The 26,620-nt window shown below is 35.1% G+C and overlaps 1 protein-coding gene across 1 annotated transcript in view; it reads left to right on the top strand.

The window, feature by feature from the left end:
- Window positions 1-23,027, top strand: part of LOC149793352 (transcription factor RFX4-like) — a 46,575-nt gene extending 23,548 nt beyond the window's left edge. The window contains exons 6-17 of the mRNA XM_089968986.1: window positions 398-475; window positions 1,964-1,997; window positions 2,341-2,439; window positions 9,851-9,928; window positions 10,355-10,518; window positions 10,914-11,014; window positions 11,526-11,729; window positions 12,357-12,451; window positions 12,911-13,028; window positions 13,533-13,652; window positions 22,061-22,207; window positions 22,891-23,027. Of these exons, the coding sequence (XP_089825112.1) occupies window positions 398-475; window positions 1,964-1,997; window positions 2,341-2,439; window positions 9,851-9,928; window positions 10,355-10,518; window positions 10,914-11,014; window positions 11,526-11,729; window positions 12,357-12,451; window positions 12,911-13,028; window positions 13,533-13,652; window positions 22,061-22,207; window positions 22,891-23,027 (1,375 nt within the window). The remainder of the gene's footprint in view (window positions 1-397; window positions 476-1,963; window positions 1,998-2,340; window positions 2,440-9,850; window positions 9,929-10,354; window positions 10,519-10,913; window positions 11,015-11,525; window positions 11,730-12,356; window positions 12,452-12,910; window positions 13,029-13,532; window positions 13,653-22,060; window positions 22,208-22,890) is intronic.
- Window positions 23,028-26,620: the final 3,593 nt, after the last annotated feature.

Below are 26,620 nucleotides of genomic sequence, written 5' to 3'. Positions count from 1 at the left end.
CCCTTTATTATTCACCTGTGTGTTTGAATCGAGAGAGAACACATACTTTTCAAGATAATGGCCAGGATAACTAACTAAACATGTTTTCCCATTTCTCATTAACACGATAGGAAGAGGACTGTATAATGCTAGCATCAGTCTAAACAATATTAGCATCTTGTATTCATGGTTGACTTGTTTCAAGGACGTATATGGTATATCTACTAAACCGCTTCCTTTGTCTGACATAGTAGACAGAGATGGTTTATATTTTCCAGAAAGGTAAAGAAAACGGAAGAAGTGGACAATGTAATATCCATTTATATTTTCATTCTGAAATCATCTTGTTTGCCCTGCTGGATGAACGTCAGAAATACATTATAAAACCGTTCAAATGTTCTGCTATGGCTTCTTTCAGATACCACTACTACGGAATAGGAATAAAAGAGAACTCGTCTTATTATGATATAATTTATTCTGCAAAGGGTGTACAAAGGTAATTGCTCTAATTAATTAGTAGTATTCCAATCTGTTTAATACTTATAGTGCATGCCGTAAATCTATACATTACCGATTTAATCTGACTTGGTTAATCTAATCAGGGAACTAAAAAAATACACGTGTTACTTAGCTCACTGATTTAGTGTTCCATGTTCGATCCATACTCCATAATCCACATCCTGGCCTGGACTATTTTGGGATTTTAACTGACGTACGCATTTTTATATTCTTCAGTGCATTGAATTGAACTTCATAAACCCTAAGTGTTTATAGTTCCATTCAAAATATGTGGAAACGTAAAACAGGACGTACATAAAATATAAAAAACGGATTCATATTTTGTTCCAAGTCGGGGCAAAAGAAGTCATCTTGGTTTTACGGCCTCGACGTATCGCTGATCAATGTACGTGTTTTTTTTTACACCTTCTCAGAATATAACAAGCATGTAACTTTATGTATACCCTGTGTACTTATTAGGATTAAATTTATACTCGTCATATAACTGAGCATTGATATATTTTCTTTTGATATTTTTTCGTTATTAAACGTTTATTATTATTATTATTATTATTATTATTATTATTATTATTATTATTATTATTATTTGTAATAGAAGTAGTAATAGTAGTATTATTTAAGAATAAGCTATGCTTTAAATTATGCGAAGTATGTTACACAGTTACGTATCCAGAGAATAGGTTTTCCTAAGCATTATACAATGTTCTAATATTTGGAGAACATTATTACATATTTACTTATCTAGAGAATATGAAGCGAATAGAGATTTATCTAATCATCATACTGTGTTCTAATACTGGGAAAACTTTGTTAGATAGTTACGTATCCAGAGAATATGAAGCGAATAGAGATTTATCTAATCATCATACTGTGTTCTAATACTGGGAAAACTTTGTTAGATAGTTACGTATCCAGAGAATATGAAGCGAATAGAGATTTATCTAATCATCATACTGTGTTCTAATACTGGGAAAACTTTGTTAGATAGTTACGTATCCAGAGAATATGAAGCGAATAGAGATTTATCTAATCATCATACTGTGTTCTAATACTGGGAAAACTTTGTTAGATAGTTACGTATCCAGAGAATATGAAGCGAATAGAGATTTATCTAATCATCATACTGTGTTCTAATACTGGGAAAACTTTGTTAGATAGTTACGTATCCAGAGAATATGAAGAGAATAGAGATTTATCTAATCATCATAATGTGTTCTAATACTGGGAAAACTTTGTTAGATAGTTACGTATCCAGAGAATATGAAGCGAATAGAGATTTATCTAATCATCATATTGTGTTCTAATACTGGAAAAACTTTGTTAGATAGTTACGTATCCAGAGAATATGAAGAGAATAGAGATTTATTTTTACTAAAGCTTGAAAATAAATTACTAAAGATCTACATTTAAAATGTTATGGTGACTTAGATTCCAGTTTTAAGTTCATAGTTAATCTTTTTTTCAGCAATAATGGAGGAAAGAAAGATGGTTCAAAACAGGTAAATTCTAATTTAAAGGTTCTCAGCAATTCATTTAAGGAAAATGATCTCATACGTATTCAAAAATTGTTACATCAGAAACATTTTAGGACTAGAAACACACACTCTCTCTCTCTCTCTCTCTCTCTCTCTCTCTCATAGTAAATTTCCTCCCAAAAGATTGAATATCTTTAGTCTCTGTACCCCATTTTAGGACCATGCAATAAAGTCATTCGTGTAATTTATGAAAGCTAGAAATAAATACATTTTCAGTAGATATGTACCGATTGTTTAACGTTTACATCTTTATATTGGACTGCTCTATACACATTTTAAGGATGTTAACACCTGTTTGTCTTGACAGATCATTGCCTATTCTCCGCGTTCAAAGCTTGGGACGTTACTTCCAGAATTTCCTGAAATCAAAGACATCAAACTTCCCCCAAACGTAGCAGAAGACAAGGTAGATACACTTCTTGATAGGATGAATGTTTATTTATTATATTCAATAATTTTATTCCGAAAACCGATTATTCTCTAATAAGGGAACAGTGGTACCTAAATGAATTGGAACTAATGCTTATTTGTGTTGCCTTTAATATGTTCATTAGCAAATTTAACTGGCTATAGAAAAATACTGAAATTTATATATACCAGATATGTTTTATATACATCAAGTGTTGTTCAAAGTCATGCTAAAAATTTGGTAATTATATAAAATACGCCCAATAAACGTAGACAATTATCCAACTGATTAAAACATTGTGGTGGTGGTGGTGAAAAAACCCGTTTTGTCTCAAACCATGTTTAAGGCTCTGACTTTCAGGCTGGAAACAAGTTTTATCAGCTTTTGGCACTAATTTTGTTACATAACAGATATATTTTACACAAAATCACGCTTTACTATATTTTTTTTTAAAGGTCAAGAGTTTTGTCAAATTTTGGTATGTAACGTTTGCTATAAAATAATGTTATTCGTGTCTTATTAACACTTCCGATTGATCATTTAATTTAGTAAATGTAAAATGGAAGTTTTAATTAGGATTTGAAATTGCGACATCCTGTGACGCGAGGAAAACACAGGTAAGTTCTAGTAAAGACTAGTACAGTTACCGTTCTTAGCGTGACGTCATTGGAACCACAGCATAAGCCTAATGTGTATATCTCTTACTTGTCGATTGAACGCTTCATTGCTACGAAATTGAAGAAGCCTACCTATAGCTATATGACACCATAGACGTTACAAATGTTCGGAGTGACGGAATGAAACAAAACTTCCCAATTGAAACATAAGTAAGTTACTGTATAAAATTTTTAAAAAATCTGCTATGGGCTCATTCGTTAAGCGAGATTGTTCAAGGGACTGTTTTGATACAGTTGGCGTATACACTGAACTTGAGTTTTAAATGAACTGATAAACACCAGTAAGAAAGAATTGCGTTTATCAGTAGCGGTTCTAAAGATAACGATTACTGTTTTCTACTTTCTGAGAGAAACGTATAATCACAGAAACAATAAATTCAAAGGGCTCGTGAATAGTGCACACTTCTAGCACCGTCTTAAAATAGTATTCTCGTTGTCCAAGTCGATTTGTCATGTGCATTATGTTTTTGTTCTTGAACGTGATTATATTTAATATACATTAAAGAAGAATTTTGAATGTATAAATAAAAAATCTTCAAATTCTCGAATAGCTTTAACATCGCCAGACTACCTTTCAGGAAGAGGACACATTTTTGTTGAATGCAATTTAATTTCCTATACAGATTGCAATAAAAAGCCTCATGACATTTTCTATGAAACTTGGAAGAAAAAGCTTTAGTACATCCATACCATTTTTTCTGCAACTACGCATTCTAATATATTTTTTTTATTGTTGCTTATTATAAAGATCTCCTACAAACTTGTCTATCAAAGGAACGAAAGCTTGGACAGTACATTAAGCTTGTTTGCGCCGTTGTGAACCCAAAATATGATTTAGGTGCTAGACTCAAACGACTCGCATAGTTAGGGAAAAAATAAATACATATTTATTTGGTAGGTCAGCAATTTTAATAAAGGACTGAACACGCGACACCTAATTCGGACCAACCATTAAAACGTTTATGAATACAGTTTGTGAAATATATCAGCTACTCCACCCCACCCCACCCCCGAAAAAAGTGCTTGAACTTTTGCATCTGGCTGGATATCTGTTGGAATGAAATTGGACTATGATAGATTTATAAATTGAGAGTAATGTAATAATTTAAATCCGGTCATTGACTAGATAATTAATATCCTTGTCTCATGTATAGAGTTCTTTGATTTCTATGTTATATTTATGGGTCTGTTTTTTGTAACACATATATTGTAGATCTAATCAGTATGTTTCTTTTTTTGAAACATGTTTTACCCTGATTTCATTGTCAATATTTACTATTTACATGTGTTATTTCAAATCTCACAACCAAAGAAGTATGTTTACACTGGACACGATTTCTAATAAAACTATAGATGACTGCAACACGGAAGATAAAGAAAACCATACCAAGAAACAGGATATCTGTCATTCTTCAGCTCATTGAAATTATAATTTTGTTTCTTGTTTTCTGTTGGGGTGAGGAGGAGGGAAAGATGGGAGAAGTACCAAAGGGATATGATTTCTAAATATTCTTAAAGTAGCAAGGAAAATGGCTCTCAAATTTGCATCGTAGTTTTACCTCGTATCCTTGCAACTTTTTTTGTCTTCGGCGTATCACTTTTCGCCCTTGGATGTTATAAATATATATTTTGTTCATGAAAACCATGACATAACACAGTTTCATTCAAATGTCTCATTATCTCCGTATACAGCAAATCGTAGTTCTAAAAACTAATGTTGCAACGTGGATGGACTGTGGGCCATATATGGTGACACAAGATTAGCGGTGATAAATAATATTCGATAATTTGATCATTGACAAAACATTTTGATCCACGGCCCAGATGATGGAATCGAGGGCATTTAGCAATATTTGCACTTAACGGACTTAAAAAAATTGAGTTACATCGATATAAAAAATTGATCTATCTACTTTGATCAGTTTATAAAGTTTGACGAACAAAAATGTTATATCTCTTGGTGCGAGATCTTCAGGTTGTCTAATAACTTTAATGTCGCCTTACGACTTCCCAAGAAAAGCACAATATTTAATTTCGAGACAATTACATTTCCTACAAGAATTGCTAAAGAATGCTTCAGGATTTTTTCTATAGAAAGTGCAAGGAAAATATTCAGAACAGAAATAAGATTTTATTTCTTTGACAACTATCTATTTTAAGAACACCTCTTTGTTGCTTATAATAAAGCTTTCTGGTAAGCGTGTATCAACGGCGTGAAATTGCCGAGAAAGACTGGACAATAAATCAAACTTTTTCTTTTTTTACTGATCATTGTAAATCGGACCAGCTATCAAAGGTTCAAGAATATCTTTTGTTAAGTAAAAGAACTCTTCAAGAAAGAAACTTCAATATTGTCTATAGCTGACTATATGTCGCTGTGATGACAGCAGCACTGAAGGTTGACTAAATAATGCGAGAAAAGGGGGAAAGTGCTAATTATTTTTCTTATTATCTCTTGTGCTTTGGTGTGGGACGAGTGTATATTTTTATGTCGTTCGAGCTATTGTTGATGACGATGTTGATTATGACGATAATGACGTTGATAATGAAAAGGAGGAGTTGAATTATATACATTTTAAATGTGGCAAAATGGCACTCAGACTATAATTTTACCCCGTATCCTTACAAAGATTTCAGCAGTAGGCTTATCGCTATTCACCCTTAAAGGTTTCAGATTAATTTACCTTACAGTTCTATTCACATATACCATGACATAAGAAGTTTCCATCGAACTTGTCAATATCTCCAAAAACGGATAATCGTAGTACTAAAATTTGACGTTACAACGTCGACACACTATTACATAATAATAATAATAATAATGAGGACTTTGTCGAGCGCCTAATCTTTAGAAGCTCTAAGCGCTTTACAACATTAGACAACACCTATAAAATAAAAAAACATATAATAATATTATTACAAAAACAGACACCATGAAATTAGAAAAACATTAAAAAATAAAAAAACAAGCTGAGAATATTTCAGGTAGGAAACATTATTAGGTCTTTAAGTTTGTTCTTGCAGTCGAAATAAGTGAGTTTTGAGAGCCCTCTTGAGTGTGGTCACTGTGTCTTTGTGTCTAAGTTCAGTGGGCAATTCATTCCATGTTGCTGGGCCTTGGTATGCAAAAGAACGCTGTCCATATGACTTTGTTTTCATAGTGGGAATAATGAGTATACGACTTCAGAAGAGGAGCGTAAGTATCTTGCTGGTGTGTACTTATGGGTGAGATCGGATAGGTATGTTGGACTAGAGTCTGACAGTGAAACGTAGCACAGAGAACAAATTCTGTGTTTGATTCTGGATCGAATGGATAGCCAGTATAGGGTACAGAGCAGCGGGAAGGTGTGCTCTGATCGTGGTACTCTAAGTATGATCCGAGCAGCTGTGTTTTGAACTTTTTGAAGTTTCTGGAGTAGATATTGAGATGAACCAGACATAACTGAGTTACAATAGTCCAGTCTTGAAAGTACTAATGAACACACAAGTGTTTTAGTGGCATCAACTGAAAGATATTTATATTGACACCTAGGCCTAATGATCAGAGATCAACAATGTTCACTAAATTTACAATCGACAGATCTGCGGTATCGATGTTTATATCGAGAGCACCTAGAAATATTTGCATTCACCGAGCTACTAAAAGAACAATATAACAAATATATGTATCTGCTTTGATCTTTCTATTCTGTCCGCCAATTACACGTCTGATTAACCCTATCATATAATTGAAAGAGGTAGTGATGGATTAGCTCTTTTGTTAATTAATGTTCTGTCTCTGTGTCCGTCCGTGCGACCTTTGTATTGATCTATGCGTGGCCAACGTACCGTTTATTATCGTACCTACCTTTCGTAGTAACGCAAAGGGACACACATGACGAAAACTGACGTCACCAAGGTAGGTCGAAAAGTATACCAGAACATTTACGAATTCAGGAAGCGAAAGCCTGGCTTCTTTACTTGAAACTGCTGTCTCCAAACATGCCTGATAGTGAAGGAGCTAATTATGTGCGTATACAAATATGTCTGCTTGAATGAGAATGACAAATTAATGCCGAAATAAAAGCCAATGAAACTAGGAATATGGCTATTCGTCACCGAAAAAGTGAGTCGGAAGCGGACTTTCAATTTTGATCCTCATTTGCATTAATTTACGTCATCAAAATATGAGTCATACGTAGCTCGGTCCTTCTTCCAATCATGAATAGTGTTCATATTAGGGGGCAGGGGCCATTTTTTATGTACAAATTTAATGATGCAATCAGCGACCTAGTATAAAAAAATCATATTAAAAAAATACACAAGTGAAATCGAAAAGGTCCATATTTTTAGATACCTATATTAAAACAAAGCATAAGAATATTATTCATTTGACCAGAGAAGTCAATGGCAGTTCATAGCAGAAGAAGTGTATGCACCCCAACCCCTATATTATACATGCATTTTTCACATCCAAAGACCATTTTTGACAGCATGTGGTGCTCACAGTGCAAACGCAAGCCCTTTCCCTGGATGAAAATTTTGAAAATTTTTGTCTACTAAATAGCTTGATGCAGTTCAAAATCGTTGTCATCCAAGCCGTTTTTGAAATATTCTACTTGTCTTGAACCCACGTGTTTACTGCTATGGGAGGCTAGCTTCTCTTCCTATCCGACTATGACATCAATTTCAAGAACAACACAAGCCCGAAACACCTGGTTCACAAATATATCCATATATATATATATATATATATATATATATATATATATATATATATATATATATATATATATATATATATATATATATATATATATAGTAACCAATAATAGCTGAAAAAGTCACAACCATAACCTTAAGTTAAGAAATTTGTCAGGGGCCAATTTACGAAACTGATCCCTGCCACCTAAGCTGTTATGTATCTGTTGCAAAATTAAGCAGAATGGATTGGGTTAATAATTAAATGAACCGACAAACTCCAGTAAGAGAGTGCTCGATTTGCCTTTATCGGTAAATTCGATGGACAGCATGAGCAAAACAAGTTGTTTATTTGTTTTGGGGAGTTTTAACGATATGTGTTCAGCCCATGATGGGCTATTCATGGCGGCCAGTATATTTGGGGGAGGAAGAATATGGGATAACACTGGGAGAACCACGGGAATCTACTGGATAACTTTCTCACATATCCACGTTGACCGAGCTGAAACTCAAACCCATGCCTGTAGAGATGAAATTTCAGAGATCTATCTATAGGCGAGTGCCCCCGCCGCCGACTCCAGAAAATATCACACCCTAATACGTACACCCCTAATACTGTAGCAAAATGAGAACCCATTGAGTAGTACCATTGTCCATTCCGATTGGTCATCTACATTATGCTTTTCAGTTATATTTGATTTACACTGTAGGTATTAAGTTTGTCCATATGGATTTGTCAGGTGCATCATATGTTTCGTAATTCTCTTTATTTATATATTTTCTTGCAATTGCGATTATTCATTCAATCATTCTTGCTCTTTTACTCTGCTCCAGCGTATGGTTTGTTCGTACATTTGTTCGTATAGTCTTTAATTTCAAATCATATTGATTAAAATACGTGGTTCCCAAACTTTTTGGGACGCGACCCTTAAAAAAAAACTTTTATCTGCCTCACGACCCTGTTTCCACGTCCTGATAAATTTTGCCACCCTCAAAAAAAAATAATCCTGGCGACCCTCCGCGATTCTGATTTGGGTCGCGACCCTTCGGTTAGGATCCACTGATTTAAAGGATATCTGCTGAAATCGCTTATATAATTGATTACTTCGTTAATGACAACAAAAGTTAAAATAGATCTGAGAAATGAATTGTCCCTAAAACCTGACAGCATCTCTCTCTCTCTCTCTCTCTCTCTCTCTCTCTCTCTCATCAATAATGTGTTTCGTTACCACCTATGTCTTATTTGTCATTGAGGAAACAACATAGAAGCTTGTCTAAGTTTCTTTTCTTCTCTTTTACGAATTGAAAATCGTTTTGCACAACTAATGTTTTGCGGCAGAAATTGATACATTTTTGACGAGAAAGTCAAGAACTTTCAGATGGCCACACACCATCTTAAGAAATTCGATCGTTCATTTTGTAAAAAAAAAAGTGATTAAATATCTTTAGATTACTATTCAGATTCATAGTCACCTTACTGATAAATCACTTTAATCCGTTTACGGAAAAGAATACAAACGAAAGCAGAAAATGGAAATATTTTAAGTAATAAAGTATCATTTCCTTTACAAAAGTGCGGTTACGCATTTCACTTCTCTTCAATTGCATGTACCTTGGTGTCCATCTCTTATTTGGCGACTGAATTCAGTGCTACAAACAGGAAGTTATAGCAGTAACAAATCGCAGTAAAAGTATCAGTTTATGGCACCACTGACGTCATACATGTTTGGCGTGCCGAAATTAAATGTGAGCCCCGTTACAAGCCGCGTACACAATACTCTGTAATTTAAAGATTATTTTATTGCCTCTGGCGTATGATGAATGACGCCATATAATGAAATATTTTTTATAGAATAAAGACAGTAAAGCTGAATGAGCTGGTATTGAACTTTACTTTTCATCTACAAATGCACGGTGTAATATCTTCTATGGCATTTCAAAGGCGGTGTCAATTATGAATCATTTTAGGAAATATTGCAATCTTTATTAATATTGTAGAATTTATTTTCATCACAAAATGCATATTTCAGTGTGATTTAATATATTTGCAGGTCCTTACATTTCTGATGATGTACCGGACACACTGTCAGCGAATATTGGATACAGTCATACGTGCCAATTTTGACGAGGTACATTATTTGTAGGAAACCCAGTAAAGAAAAGAGTGTTTTTTTGTGCTTATTTTTGTTTTCAGACATACACCAAGGCAAAGAAGTTTCGTGCTTTAATTTGTTCATAGATTAACGTTGAACAGATATTTGAATTTTTCATGAAAATAACCTAAGCAATAGTTTCGAAACTTAAGTGTACACCTCATCTTCTTTACAAAACGTTTGTGGGGTTTTTATGGTTTAGAGGCTTGTGATTTTACGGTAAGATGAAATTCCTATCAGGAAATCTTTCAAGAAAAATCACACCTTGGTGGTGAAAATACTGAAAGAATCACTTTAAAGTGTACCAAAATATGGAAACAATAATTTATGGAGTTATGATATTTTGTTTAGCGCAAAGAGCTATACGAAATCAAATAACCTTTGTTGGGGTTTCTTTTGTAGGTGCAGAGTTTTCTACTCCACTTCTGGCAGGGAATGCCTGTCCACATTCAGTCAATATTGGAATGCAAGGCCATCATCACACTTGTCGGAGTTTGTGACTCCATTTTGTATAAAGCCATTGCCAGCGTGTTAATGCCAACAGTCTTACAAGCTTTGCCAGATAGGTAAAACTTTGGACAAGGGTGCGGGACCGAGAAAATAAAAAGGTCACGCTGAAAATAAAGCGCAACAGCTAGAAAGACGAATTAAGGATTATATTTTGAAACATATAGAGAATAGGATTAAAGAGTTTATCGGAAATAAGTGAAGATATATTATTGCAAGTCTAAACCCAAGAAGGGTACTGACATAAGAGCAACAGTTTACAATACAAATATAATTGGTCTTGGATATTGTTTTTGTATAGGATATACATCGTTGATGTGGTCAACAAAACAGATTGCTGTTTTACTAGGAAAAATATAAAGCATAAGATAGATAGTTAAATTGTTTCTTCTCGTCCTGAAGACTTAAATAAAATAAAATAAAATTCAATAAATTATACCGCAATACTTTACAGCTTGACACAAGTGATCAGAAATTTTGCCAAGCAGCTGGATGAATGGTTGAGTGTGGCCCTAGACTCGCTTCCAGAAAATTTGCAGAAAGTAAAATTTGATCGTAAGTCTGAGGAACCCTTATTGATTCATTTTACTATCCAAAGAATTGCCTATTTACTCACAGTAGAGGAAATGCTCCATTTCGATGCATTTAGTAAATTATTTGTTATAATTTTAAATTATTTTTACTCTTTGATAATGATGTAAGCAAACACTAAATTAAGATGTCGCCGTATCGATTTGTCTGACAGAAGCTTTAAGTACATCCGTGGGATGCAATACCTTAAATTAACAGTAAAGTGATAGTTTTGTATGAAACTGTGAGATTTAAAAAAAGATACCCAACCCACAGATTAATGCATCCACTGCTAAATACTGAAAACACCGTAATTGCTCCTGCATGCAGAGATTATAAAACTTATGGAAAAGAATCGTGAGGGTGATTTTAAATCTTTCACATATTTTTAACATCCTTTTTTTCAACACTCTCATTTGTATTTGTTTTACGGCTCAGCATTTTGCATTTTAGACGTCTGTGAAATATTTTCGGAAATCGTAAATTAATTTTACAGTTTCCCGTCGCTTTTCCCAAGTTTTAAAGAGACAGACGTCCTTGAATCACTTATGTCAAGCAGCGCGGACAGTAATCCACAGCTCCGATATAACGTCACAGATGCTAGAAGACTGGCTGAACGTTGACCTGAACAGCATCATAAAACAAACGTTGTATACAATGGACAATTACAATGACGTGGAGTATCATTCAATCATTAAGTGTATGTAACATGTTGCACTAGACATACAGACAGACACACAGAAATAATCTTCACTCACAAGCACACACAAGCAAACATGAAACGGGTTTTAAAATTCTCTTGCAATAGGTTACAAATATTCTACCTCAAAATTGCAATATTATACTATTTACAAAAACATTCAATATATGATGATGTCATGGTCGAATATTTTTTATAGCAAGCAGTAAGACGTGGATTCGTAATGTTTTAACAAATGTTGTTGAACCTTTGTTTTCAACTGAACCTGATTTGAAAAATAAAGAAGCAAACACGATTGCAATATATCCTAATACCGTTAATACCGTATATACTCGTATATAAGTCTAGTTAACTGCAATCCAAATCTGCCGTAACATAATTCGCCTGCAGATCTGGGTCTGTGCATTTTGCAGATCCATTCGTCCGATAAGCGAGTACAAACAGTATGTGGTAAAATCAGCATCCCTAACAATTAAATTTAATTCTTTCATATTGTTAAATGAATTTGATATTTCCTGTTTTTCCATTTAAAAGTAATACAGCCATACTCTTTACAAACGTATGCCAATTACACGCAGTCTATATTAGATTCATAATTTATTAGTGAACCGTTCATTTTTCTTGAAGTGTCCGGAGACTTCGAAGCTTTGTTGGAAGACCAGGCGCCTCTCGAATCTTATTTAGAATGGCTGGACAAAATGGTGGAAAAATGTGTAGTGCAGGTAGTATCGTCCATTCTGGGGGAAATTGCTTGTATATTCAACATTATATATCCTTCCATGTCGTTGGGATAATTTATTTCGCACGTTCAGTAACCTCAACGACATTTCCTCATTTGAATATCATGTATCAAACCAAGAGTTATCTAACAGAACGTTACTTTCGCCAAGCATGTTGAAATAAAAATAGATGAAATTTAATTTAAATTGAGTTTGGCCAATTAAATATATTAGGTTTGGACAAAACTTGGAGACGTACGTCTGACACTAAAGAATGTTGCTTGCTAAAACCTGATATTTCTTGATACTGATGTGATGAAACCACCGCAACATCATTATGTCGTTAAATTTATAATAAATACTTCAAACAAAATTATTTTCTTTCGTTTAAATTTAAATATCCAAACCTTGAATGATCTGCAAAATAAAAACACAGCATGACACAAATAATGTCATTTTCAGCCAAGTAGAAAACACCCTGGAAGCCTCCGGAGAAGAGCACGGCAGTTTCTGTTGATGTGGTCGTGTTTTGGTACTCGAATCATTCGTGATATGACACTACACAGCGCACCAAGCTTCGGTAGGTTGGAACTTAAGATCTTGATTATCAATACAAAAAAATCTTACATTATATAATATTTTCTGTACCACTACTGCCATGATAAAACAGTACGGAAAAGAGTCGACAACACTACAGACACTTTTCTTGACCGTGATAAATGATCGTGCATATATTCACCTTAAAGGATGACAAAATAGGTGAAATTTTTGTAAGGGCTGAATTTCTTTTCAAGAAAAAAGATTTAAACGGTATAATTAACCCATGAGAATGAAACACTATGTTCGAAATTTTCAATAACTCGTAATAGAGATGTTTCCTCTTTTTATGATACCTTAATCTGGAATTTAGATTTGTTTGTTTAGCAATGGATAAAGAGGCACACGGGCAGCTAGATTTCAGATCGGACAGTTTTCAATCGAGCACAGAAGAGATTACAAAGATGCTTTCTATTGGAAATTATTATGTAAGATATCATGTACTGTTGTTTTTGGGTTCACGTGGGTCTTCCATTTTATTTCGCAGGTTCTTTCCACTTGTTGCATCTGATGTTTGACGACTATGTCCTGTACCTCGTTGAGAGCCTTCACAGCCAGGAGAGACATCAGGAGTTCCTTCGGGCCGTGAAAGGGGAGGAAAATGTGGGTAAGGACATAATTTAATATACTTGAAAACAAATTATTGATAAAACATTATCAAGGACTTGAAGAATGGTGGTTATTTCTAGTGCAAAATAAAAAATGAGAAGTAAAGCGAAGAAAACATTATAAGTTGAAAGAGAACTTGCACAATCGAAATTATGTATGTCATAAACTAAAAGGTAACATGTAAAAGATCTAAAACTTAACAAATAAAGTGACAAACCAAAATAGCTCCTTATCATCAAGTAGTAAAATTTGAGTTTGATATTTATGAGTTCAGCTGTTATCATGCGAAAGTATATTTTATGAAGCATCAAATCCGACACATTAATTTCACAAACCATTAACCCGACACGTTCATTTCGCAAACCATTAACCCGACACGTTCATTTCGCAAACCATTAACCCGACACGTTCATTTCACAAACCATTAACCCGACACGTTCATTTCGCAAACCATTAACCCAACACGTTCATTTCACAAACCATTAACCAGACACGTTCATTTCACAAACCATTAACCCTACACGTTCATTTCGCAAACCTTGTGTTGTCATATTTCTCATATAATCTATCAACTTAGCAATTTATTTTGAAGAATGTATGCTAAAACTTAATGCCCATGAAATGTTGATGGTTGGAATGCATTTAAGTAACAAACTGTTTGGAGATATACACAATACAGTGCACGTGCAACAAGATTTGCCTCTCTATTTTTGGACAGTATTCTGCTGATTGCATTACACAGAGAGTAAGTAGATAATGGGTTTTCAGGTCGTCTGAGCAATATCTGTTTTCCCTAACCGAACCCCACTGGAACGTTTTTGCTTATCGCGCATCTGTGATTGTATCCCATGGGAGTCCGCGTGTTTGCTCCCACCATGGGTTGGGTTTCTGCAGTTATTGGAGTTTGTAGACGTATTGATATTCGCTGGTAATATATAAATGATTCACTATTAGAGAATTTTGGTGGGGTATTATGTAATGTGATTAGAAACTACACACTGTAACACACACACTATTGTAAAAGAATTTATGTCTGCGACTAATGCAGGAATTAGATTACCATATCCAGGTTGTGTTAGTAACGTCAAAGAAAATATGAAATCATTATTTACTTTGAATGCATCATATCGATTCCTCAAGAGGCCCACGAGATTTATACGCAGCATCTGAATAAATTAACCGGGTTAGGGACTGAGTTGGAGCGAGTGCGACAAGCACTCGGTTCAGAAAATAATAAAACATCACAAAATTAATTGTATTATATTGTACAAAAATCTGTAAGGTGCTGACGTTAACTGATTCACCGGTGAGCAACGATAGCGAAACGTTCAACGTATCAAAAGAAATGTTCAGCGAAAACACCAAACATACTGAAATGGCCAGCGAAAGCAGCTAAGACAGTGTAGATCACCGCAATTTGAAAATGCCTTCAATAGTATTATATGGATGACATCCACACTAACCCACCTTAAGAAGAAATACGAAAAAGTCTACAATGATGCTGACGAAAGACATCCGACCCTATATGATGATTACTATTGTATGTTCAACGATGAAGAACCAGACACCATAGCTGACATATATGAACGTGAGCGTGACAAGTCGTTTACCATTTCTGGATACAAAAACAAGAGGTTCTCATGTATGATTGGTTGTAACACTTAGTAAAGGAACTTTAGTGGTAATTTGGATTAATTCATTTTTGGGGAATATTGTATCCAAACACGGATATAACAAATTCGGTTGGCCCTATTTTGTTAACAGAGCTTGCTGTAACATTGTGTGCCGCCGTCTGTGAAAAAAACATCAACGATTTGTGGCAGTAAAATCGCGTACTATCCACTGAATTTGGCTGAGTTTTCTCTGATACCATAGTGAGTAAATAAGAGAAAAGCTATACCTGCAAACATAATGATGTAACTATGAATTAAATAAGAGACTAAAGTTTTCGCATGTGTATATATATATATATATATATATATATATATATATATATATATATATATATATATATATATATATATATATCATGGAATGAACTTTGGAACAGAAAATGCCATTGCAAATACTGTAAATCTGCAAGCGTTACATGTTGGCCCGTGTGTTCGTCCATGTCTTAAATTTGGTATCTGAGTCAAGTCGCGTAATCGGTTTTGCTGACCATTTCCATCTGCAAGCCAAAGACTTCATCATGACAAAAAAACGGACGATTTTCTCAAGGATCAGAGTGATTGCTATTTACCAAAAAGTCTTAGACAATTAGACAATGGTAAATTAGTATTTAAACACCATTTTTCTATTATCTACTGGCAAGTTGACTGTAAATCAACTAAACCACGTCGCGCGAGAACGTGGAGCAAGGATACCAAAAGGTATGAGAAAATCATGCCTACTATTAGGAATCGCTGATGAGCCACGGCTGGATGAGAGACAATTTCCCCTAAATTAACCAAACATGGTTGCAACGGCATCAACCCACTGTAAATCAGCTTAAGCAATCAGCGCGAGAATACGAAATAAGGATACAAAAAGAGGTAACACAAAGGCAGATATAATTAGGTTATTAGGACTTCCTTAAGAGAAGCAATGTCCTACTGATAATTCACTATGTTACACAATTTTTGTTCCTGGGTAATCACTGTCCTGGTCACAAAAGCAAAGTTTGTGGGGAATAATATCCATTTCCTATACCTTTTAGGCATAAGCAGTAACGAAATAACACTTATTATCCAGAAGAAAAAAATGTTACACGGCGAAGTTTCACTATGACAAAATTTAAAGAAGTACCGCATTCCGTATTTGACATGGAAACATCTGTTATGCTAGATCGAAGTGTCCGAGATTTTTAGTATTATTTGTACTTGACAAAGGACCCTAACCATCAAAAAACAGAATTACAAGTGCATGATACGTCTCAGTATTTTCATGCGTGTGATGCATTCTTGTACATCGAGAGAAAACTTGTACGTAACGACAACGATACTAAATACGCCGATGGAATGAAGATTGGTTATGTCAACAGCGGCATCATGACGTTCTTAAGCAGTACACTATCTAATGGACGGAAAGGAAATCGAAGCATATTTGAACAACATTGTCATTGCCATCGGACTCACCAGATTCAGCGACGATTATGCGAGATCCGCTAGCCTTCCATGATGTTTCATAAGTATGCAGCTGGCCGTGCAGACCATATCCAGTACGTACGCAGGCAGCCTCAAAATTATGAAGGTGGGTTAGCCGCAAATGTGGACGACTCATTAGCGCCCATGAAAATTACAACCTTCGATTTCTGCAGGACAGCTTCATCGAGTCTCGTTGTCGTTTTCGTTTGCGATTTCTCTCAGTTATGCATTTGGTTTGCAGAGATGTCCGCAAGGTTATTTTCGGGGATAAACATAGTTATGCTGTCCAAAACACCGAAGTCAATGATGCAATTTGGCGTGCTGGAGGTGTTGATGGCAAAGTACAGCTGTCAAAATTAACATTGTGGATGCCTGTGATTACCCTTTCATTGGATGCAGAAATGCGTTTGTTCTCGTTTATGGGCTCTGTCGGTATGTCGACTTTGTCATTTTGTACTCTCAATACATACACTACACAAGAAAACGTTCAAAAGTTTAATGGCAAATACGTACCCAACAAAGTATCAGAGCACTAAAACACGTGTCGGTGGTGTTTCAAGCTATGGATTGGATGAACGGCGGACAGTTCCGTATCAAGATTATATTTGACTGGCTAGGAGTGTCTGAGGGTTAGTATCTGCGAGTTGTGGTTATCAGTCCTCTGAATTTTTCTAAAATTTCGCAATCAATCATGTCGCACGTGCATATCACAAACTGTGATCGTACATGCACCGGCATGAAAACATTGACACAGGTCTGCAGATTTCCCCAAAAGACTTCACTGTATTGTATCCAATTTATTACTTTTCGTTGAAACTCATAAACCTGTACAGTCAGTCAGTGGCCCACATGCATTTTCATACAAATGTTACTGCTGTCCCCACCGGTGATTACAGATGTATTGCTTGCTGTTATTCTCAGACAAGACCATGTTGCTGCAGGGCTTGTTACACCAAAACTAGTATATGCCGGTGATGACGACAGTTTCTACAATTTTTATGTATACTATATTGGTACCATTTCTCGCCAGAAATTAAATTCATTTTGAAGGACGCAACATTGTACCATTAGTGTTACTTAACTGTCTCTGGCGAATGTGTTTAAGATTTATCATTATATAAACTGAGTTAGTGGATCGGCTGATATGAGATGCCGATATTGATGGTGATTTTGTTATGCTTGTTGACCAATATATTCGTCAAAACAGCATTACCAGATCCTGATATACACTCAAGTATAATCTTGCCAAGGGCAAAATAGAAATCAACCGTTGGAAACATCATAATGTGTCAGTACCAATCTTTGCATTAACATACGAAAATGCCCGATCGCAGAATACAACCCTAGGCATGGAAACAACCAGGCATTGTTTCTTCACCGACAAATCCACCCCGATAAAATTCTCAGTTGGTCATGTTGAACCAACATTAACTCAGATAAGAAAAGAAAGATATCGACTTTTATTCAACAAGAACGCACTTGTAGGTATAACAGTTTTTGAGCGAAAGCGAGAATGATCGTTGTTAACACTAATCAAGAGCATAATCAATGTGGTTCTAAGTGAACCTAGTGGCAAGCTCGCGGAACGCACAATCGCTAAAGACATACATATTTCACAAGAATATGGTTTCTACGATTGCATGGCAGTTGTACCAGTGAAGAAAGGGAACTGGTTCGAAGTGCGTGTGCGTGTTGCACTCGAATATGGCCAACCTATTGAGAATTTGTACTTTATGGTGACAACTGTAATAGAAGAACTATGATGGACCCTCCAAGCTACGCGAAGAAATAATCGAAGCGGAGCAAAATCTGTTAGATGAAATCACCTAGAAAACCTTATAATTCACAAATTAAAAACGCGCGTGTGTACTTACATATGCTATTTGTTTACTTGCTGTAGAAACAGCCGTTGACCTTGGTGTCGTGGAAATTGCGAAAACGGCAACTACCAAAGATACACCAATCGGAATTGTCGGAGCCATGTCAATAGTAACTGTTGCGATTGGCGGCACCGGAAATTATTTTTTCTCACTACGGTTGCATAATCAAAAACATGTTTCAGCGGCACAATCTTTGTACAATTGCCAAGCTGTACTCGGTTGCCATCGAAGATAAAATAATTCCAATATCAGAGTTCGAAATGGTGCTGGTCGATAAAGAAACCCACAAATACAGAATTGGGACGTTATCGACCCAAAATAGGTAACTTATTTGCAAACAGCAAAAATAGAGTAAACAGTTGTTAGCGTATCCGTTGTTTTCACGTGACGTCACAAAACGTGTGTACTTCCATATCCGCCACTTTGAGTCCCTAGCCCCCCAAACAGGCACCTAATAGCATTGTTCTTTCCGCATAATTACGAAGGCACGTCTCATTTTGTGCGTAAGAATATAATAATATATCTCATTCTGTTGTGCCCGCAACCGCACGAGACCGAATGGGTGAATTCTACTTGCTTTCTTCAAGTAAAACATTTAAATTTCAACTATCTTTGTTATTCTTTTATAAACAAATAGATCGATCAATAAACAAACACATACACAAATGGATACACAAACAAGTAGAAACATGTAACGATTTTCAATTTTCGTTGGCTGAAATCAATAATTTGGTTATCGTTCAAGTTATAAAGCTAATTGTTAACATATAATTTCATATTTCTAAAAGCATTTCAGGTAAACTTCGTATTGACATTCGACACAAAGTCATATTCCGTTAGGCACGTGTTTCGTTTGAACACACTGAAGATGAAACTTCTTTGAATGGTTATCGCTTTCATTCATTATCATCCTACGCCCATCATCTCCACCACAAATACAATATCTGACCATACTAATTAAATTGGTTTGTCAACTGTCTTTGGCACAAACACCTGTTGACGCGAAAAGTATTTGTACGTAAAAGTTCTGGCATAAAACACATGCTATGAAATTTTAATTCGTAACTGATATTGTATCCCGAAAATCATTGTCTGGAAATACTCTTTCAAGATGACAAGCTTAGGGATATGATACGAAACACTTAACAAATGTGAATATTGTCTGTTTGTGAAAAAATAAAAAATGAAAATAACTGCATTTTTATTTCAACGCAATATGCACGGTTACGGTTAAACTTCGCTATTCTGTCTTTCGATATAAGCAAGGGAACTTCCAGCTTTATTTTTATTTTCGTGCTATATGGCACTTAATTTTAAGTATAATCTATGTATCGACAGTTAAATCAGATTATTATCTTGAATATACATGATGACTAATGTTGACTAAGTTTTGTTAGAGACTCAAGATGGTGGCGCAAGGTGTGCGCGCGTTGCATTGTGGGTATTTGCGTACTCAATCGTGACGTCTGTGAAAACAACCCTACCAGTCTGTCTGCATGCTCAAAGTACAGCAGCTCTCCAACTCATTATACGGGCTTCTACATGGCCTAATAATGGTTACAATAACAGATACATGAGTGTGCACAAAATTTCCAGTGGGAAAACCTTATGTGGAATCTATAAGAGCTTTTCGGTTGAGAAAACCCAAATTGTTCATATAGTCTCAAACTCCCATTAATACAAATATCCTTAATTCTATTATGTCACTGTTGAGTGGTTATCAGCATGACTTTGGTTTCATCTAAATGAATCATCGTTCCATTATGTTTACACCACTCAGAGAGTTTAAAAGACCATTATGTAAGTTTCTTTCGACAGTAGTTTTAGATGAGCTAAAATATAATGTGATGTCGTCATCATACTGATCAGTTTCAGTCTTTGCAAATACCGATCATATATAAACACAATAAAATGCAATGGCCCTAAAATAGATCCTTGCGGTACTTCACATGTCACAACTTTTTGTCTGACATGACACTGTATATGTCAATCTTTTGTTCTCGTCCTAACAAATACGAATTAAACCAATTCAAATAATTATTGTTGAGCTTGCAAAGTTTTATTATTTCAAATAGAATATCATGATCAACTAGATAAACCAGCACAATTCTCACTAATTCTGTCTAAAGCTTTGTGCCATTTTTCAACCATAATAGCAAGAGCAGTTTCACATGAATGGTCTGGGCGAGGGCCTGGTTGTTTATCATGTAACAGATTGGTGTTATCCAGAAAAATCTTTAGGGAATAATGAGAATGTTTTTCAAGAATTTTTGATCAGACAGGGAGGGTTAAGATGGGTCAAAAAATTATTTATTTCATCCAGAGAACCATATTTATGAAGAGGTTTCACTTTAACCTCCTTCCATTTGTGAGGAAACGTATTTGTTTTTATACCAAGATTACATATGTGAGTTATACTTTCAGAAATGATAGATGCTGCTGTCCATAATAATCTAGGTACAGTTAAGTCAGCACCTGTGGACCTTGTTACTTCTAAATTTAGCAGATATTTCGAAAAGTTATCATCCGTTATGGAAAGTCTTTACAGTAATTTACCTTGATACTCATTGTAACTATTTATATGTTCAAGTTATGCGATACACCTCTAAATCTACTTTGTGTAAATTTAAACAAAGCTTAATTTATCACATCCAGGCACTCTTCAAATGATAAGGATTCTGTATACAATATTCTGGCGTGTTTGATGATGTCAGAGAGAATATTCGTTGTTTGTGCTTATAGTGGTCTAAACCTGTCGCTTATTCATTGACTGGAATCACAACTTATTGGGTTTTACTGATATCATGTACAATAACGATTTAGACTCTTGAAGATATTGACAATGAAGGTAGGCGACCTTAAAGCAACACGCGACAGGAAAATAAGTTAACAAACAATTAGATTTATATCTTGTTGCCAATGTGGAAAATGCCAATTCTGAAATGAATAATTGGAAAGAGCATATCGTATGTGAGCCACACATATCAAAACAGCACGCAAAAAGGTAACTGGCAATGGAACTTGCTTACTTGTTAATACCTGCAGATGGTGTGTGTGCGTGTGTGTTTGCGTGCGTGCGTGTATGCATGCGTGTGATGCGTTTTCTGGTTGCTTGTCTCAAATGTTTTCCTCATTTGCAAATACACACGGTATGGAGAAATACTGTTAACCCTATGGTACACTCGCGCAACTTGCCAAATCGATAATTGACGTTGAATTTGAGCGTAAACATAAAGTGGGACAATCCATTAAAATTATTTTGTTATTTATTAATTTTCATTTTTTGTTTCCTTAGACAGCACAATACATGTATGAGGAAATAATTGTATCATATGCTTTAATACTGTGAAAAGTATCATAGGCATACGAGTCATGAGGTACATTGCCTTTTTGTATTACAGACATATTGGACGATATAGCACTGCCTGACCCGTCGCGCATTCGAGAGTCATCATCTCGCCTACAAGAAATAGCCGTTACGACCGAAGCCCAGCCAGAAAGGGGATCTGTCATTACAAATACACGTGAAACTCTGGCAAACGTTACTAGTAAGTTACTTTATGCCAATAGTCAGGATGGTTATATTATGTGTCAAAATATCACATCTCTACAAATATTACGATGTGTGTGTGTGTGTGTGTGTGTGTGTGTGTGCGTGCGTGCGTGCGTGTGTGCATGTGTGTGTGAGAGAGAGATCGAGATCCGCCCATACACATATAAGCTAACTTACTATTTGTTTTATAATATTATTAAGAGAGATACCTTAGTTAAAGATGGCTGTTCAATATTGAAACCATTTATGTCACAGATAGAACAACAATAACAAAATTTCAAAAAGCCGATGCAACATGTTTGAAGAGAAACTGGTATTTGTTTCTTATCTGATAAGTCAGGATAATTAAATATGTCTTGTATTAGCTTTAAATTAGAACTCATGTAATTTGTTTTGTCACAAAGAGATATATATTCACACTCCTTTTATTCAATCTTCTTTGAATTTGTAATGAAATTTATCCAATTAGAGCGGTGTCAAACATTAAAATATTAACAAAGAACTAACTAGTTGTCCTTTTAAAGTTGCGCCAAGTGGTATCCTGATAAAAGTGACACAATTTTCATGACTAAGGTAAATGTGGGATCTGCACAGAGGCGTATGATTTTATTTTGAAGTTCCACGCGTGTCTTACACAGAAATATATTTATCTGATACAATGTAAATGCACTCTTCCAGGTAATGTGGGTGGATCAAGGACGAATAACCTGTCTGGTCATCCTTCTCAGCTAACGCTCAGTCCACGTGAAGAGGAAAGTGCAATGAATGAAGACTTTGTTGACCAGTCCCAAAATGCTTCATATGGAAACGTGTAAGGAGATGGTGATATGTTGTAGGCTTGGGGTGGGGGGGTGGGGTCTTTTTTGTATTTTTCGTTTTTGTTTAAGTGTATTTAGGCTAACGGAGACCATGTAGTATTTTAAAGAATTTGCAGATTCGGCAAAACAAATTGTCTAGGGGTTAGACTGAAGTTATTATATGACTACGGGTTTTTACTTGATGTCTCCTGTGTTCATAATTTTGGTAACTCATGGCAATGACCTTGCCCTAAATTTGGCGTGTGTTCCACAAATGGGCGTTATTGAGGTACTGATTAATTGCGGAAGATGCTGTCTCTAGTAAAGTAAATTTGAAATCTGGAAAGACAAAACTGAACAAACGCGATATCCCAAACCCCAAACCCTTTTAACAATTGTTCCACGGATGAAATATCGTCAAACAATGAATCGGTGAGACAATATGATACCAGGTATATAGTAAGGTGGCGAACTAAAGGGTATTGATAAAGAAAACTTGTCCTGCTGTCTCTTCCAATACCCTCTTGCTCGTCCCACCCAACGATATATCTGGTATCCCACTTGAGCATATCGGTTAATAGTCTGATAAATCACACACACACCCAATCTGTGTTGATACTGATGGAAAATCAAAATCATCACGGTAGAGGGGCTGATTTATCGGCCTAATCAGCAATCAAAATGCATCGTACTTCTCTTTTGAGATTTTTATATATATATATATATATATATATATATATATATATATATATATATATATATATATATATATATATATATATATATATATATATATATATATATATATATATAACTCAATGGTCAAAACACAATGAAAATGTCAAAACACGCTGGCTCTCTGTATGACATTTATAATCAGTTCATTTATTACTGTTTTACAATGTTTTATTTTTATATGTTGTAAATTCCCCCTAGTGATTCTCAAATATAGGGATCCAGAATTTTTCCTATATGTTATGTCTACTGGTCTACTGTTGTAATGCACACACACACACACACACACACACACACATATATATATATATATATATATATATATATATATATATATATATATATATATATATATATATATATATATATATATATCCACCGTTAAGGAAAAATAGCTTTTGAGGTCAATTCGGAAGCCTGAGAGCTACAACAGAATCTAAGCAACACTTTAAATAATAAAAACAATAATTATTCAACTTTAGAAGGTCAAACATTTAATACCAGAAAGGTCAAACGTTTAATACTAGGACATTATTGTATAAAATATTGTAAGTGCACATCCATGAAATTTTTTATGAACTCATCCAATTGAAATATGTTGATTAAAATATAATAAGGAACATACATGTTTGTATTTGTTTTTTTCTATCCGCAAAGTAATCCTACATATAGATCTCTTGCATCATTTCCATCATTCGGGCAACCTCTGTATTCCACGCAGTCTACATTCAGAACACAGTCTTCAGGCGATATGGGATGCTTTTCTTACTCCGATTCGGGGCCACAGGTAATAAAATCACTAAATCACTTTTGGTTACAAAATCTTGTTTCTTTAATTTTACAAAACAATCTCTCTCTCTCTCTGGTTTCTTCGATAGTTGCAGCATTTGTTTCACTTATCTGGCTTTTTTTCCTGCACGTTGATGGTCATGAGGTGATATATAGATATTAAATATGACCAGGTTATTGTCAATCATAAGTGTTTCTGAGTTATACATTTTTAAGCAAATTATTCTCAAAGTGAACCCTTTTTTTCTCCCTAAAAAACTCCTTTTTCTTTTCGATTAACGTCCATTGCTCGTCCATTGATATTTTTTTTCTTCTCACTAATATTTACGCTGCTTCTGCCAATCCCCCAGATCTGTGTTCAGACTGTTTTGCATTTTTGTGGTCAAGTATAAGGAGGTGATATAATGTGTATTCTATAAAATTTACAAGGGCGTGCTCTTTTAATTTTTTAAAAGAATACGTTCCTTGTAAAGTTAAAATAAACATGTAATCACATCTGGTTTCAAAAACTCACTTGTGAGTAATTCCAGTTGAGCAAGTGAAACGTTTTCTTTCTCACCTTTAATTCGCCATGTATTCTGTAAGAATGAGTTTGATGTTCTTTACTTCGGTGTTGCTTTGTTTTCTTATCTTCTCTGTATTAGTACGAACTAATATATAATGATTTGAGGGGTATTTGAAAATATGTGTTTTGTTATACTGTTATTTATTTACACCTATTAATAAATTTAATACCGATCGATAGATAAAATAACGTTCTATAAATTGATCTGCAGCCGCTTGTACAACTCGCCGGAGACATGCTAATATGTATGTATGCGTGACGTAACGTATGAAATGACAGTGACGTAAAAGGTTTGGAGAATTAGAAATAATTCTGCTGCTGAGAAAAGAGCATACCGTATAATCTGGGCGCTCTTACTGTATTTTTTGTTTGAGGTCAGGCCGACTTGGAAAGAGATTACGGATGTAATTATGTATTATATCCAACAATTCTGAAGTAATTTTGCTGTTGTAAAATTGTGGTGAATCTATGGAAGATGACCCACGTTCTGGAAGACCGATGTCTCTAATTGGCGAGAGCGTAGTGGCTGAATTGATGGGGCAGTTGGTGAAGATGCACGATACATAGTGGAATATATTTTTAATTATCACGGGCATTAATTCGACAGCTGTTTAATATATAATTACAAATCATTTGAAACTCATAAAAGTATTTTGACTTGGTTCCAGCATTTGTTTACGGCTGACCTAAAACACATTCGGTTTGAAACGGCCACTCGCTAAATAAAACAAGAGTGACCGGAGACATTTGATTGAGACATTCGCAAGTGATGAAACATGGATTTCGTTTTTTGAATTCTGATTCGAGAGAAAATAATAATGTTTGGATATTAGAACATGAGCAGAGACCACAAAGTCTTTAACTTAGTCAGACTGTCAACACAGTTTTATGTGCACTATTTTTCGATGCAATAGGCCATATCGATTAGGTACCTATGCCTGACTCGGATAATGTCACTGGTCACTTTTGTGCCTTCAAAGCGTTGACAAAAGTTGCAGAATACTGCTGAACCTCACACAAGTACACAAGGTATCTGTTTATGACAAAGCACCGGTACACGAATCAACAGCCTTACTGAAGGAACTCAGCATCCAAACTGTGTCACGTCCTCCATAAACCCCTGATTTAGTCCAAAGTTGTTTGGACGAATCCTATTATCATAAATTCAATGTGGGACCAACGATTTCGAAGCCGCCATGCAGATGGAAGTGAATACAAAATGTCATTTAATAATTGGATAATCTGACTAAGATAGTGGGTAGAGGTGCATGGGGACTACTTTGAAGGAATGTACTGACGTACTGTTCACTAATAAAGAACTGTCTTGCAAAGCGCAATAATATTCAGAACTTTTTAAATTCCCATTGTACCGGACTTAAGAGACCCACCGAGTAGTTCCGAGTGAGTCAAGACACGTTTCCTCTTATAACATTGACTCTTAATATTTAAAAATAGCCCCCCCCCCCCCCACACACACAAAATTAAATCTGAAGATGTCCATTTAGGAAATTGCAAACTATCT

The sequence above is a fragment of the Sinohyriopsis cumingii genome, chromosome 8, assembly GCF_028554795.1.
Source record: "Sinohyriopsis cumingii isolate HCF-2022 chromosome 8, ASM2855479v2, whole genome shotgun sequence".
In the NCBI taxonomy this organism is placed as follows: domain Eukaryota; kingdom Metazoa; phylum Mollusca; class Bivalvia; order Unionida; family Unionidae; genus Sinohyriopsis; species Sinohyriopsis cumingii.
This window is presented reverse-complemented; position numbering and strand designations above follow the sequence as displayed.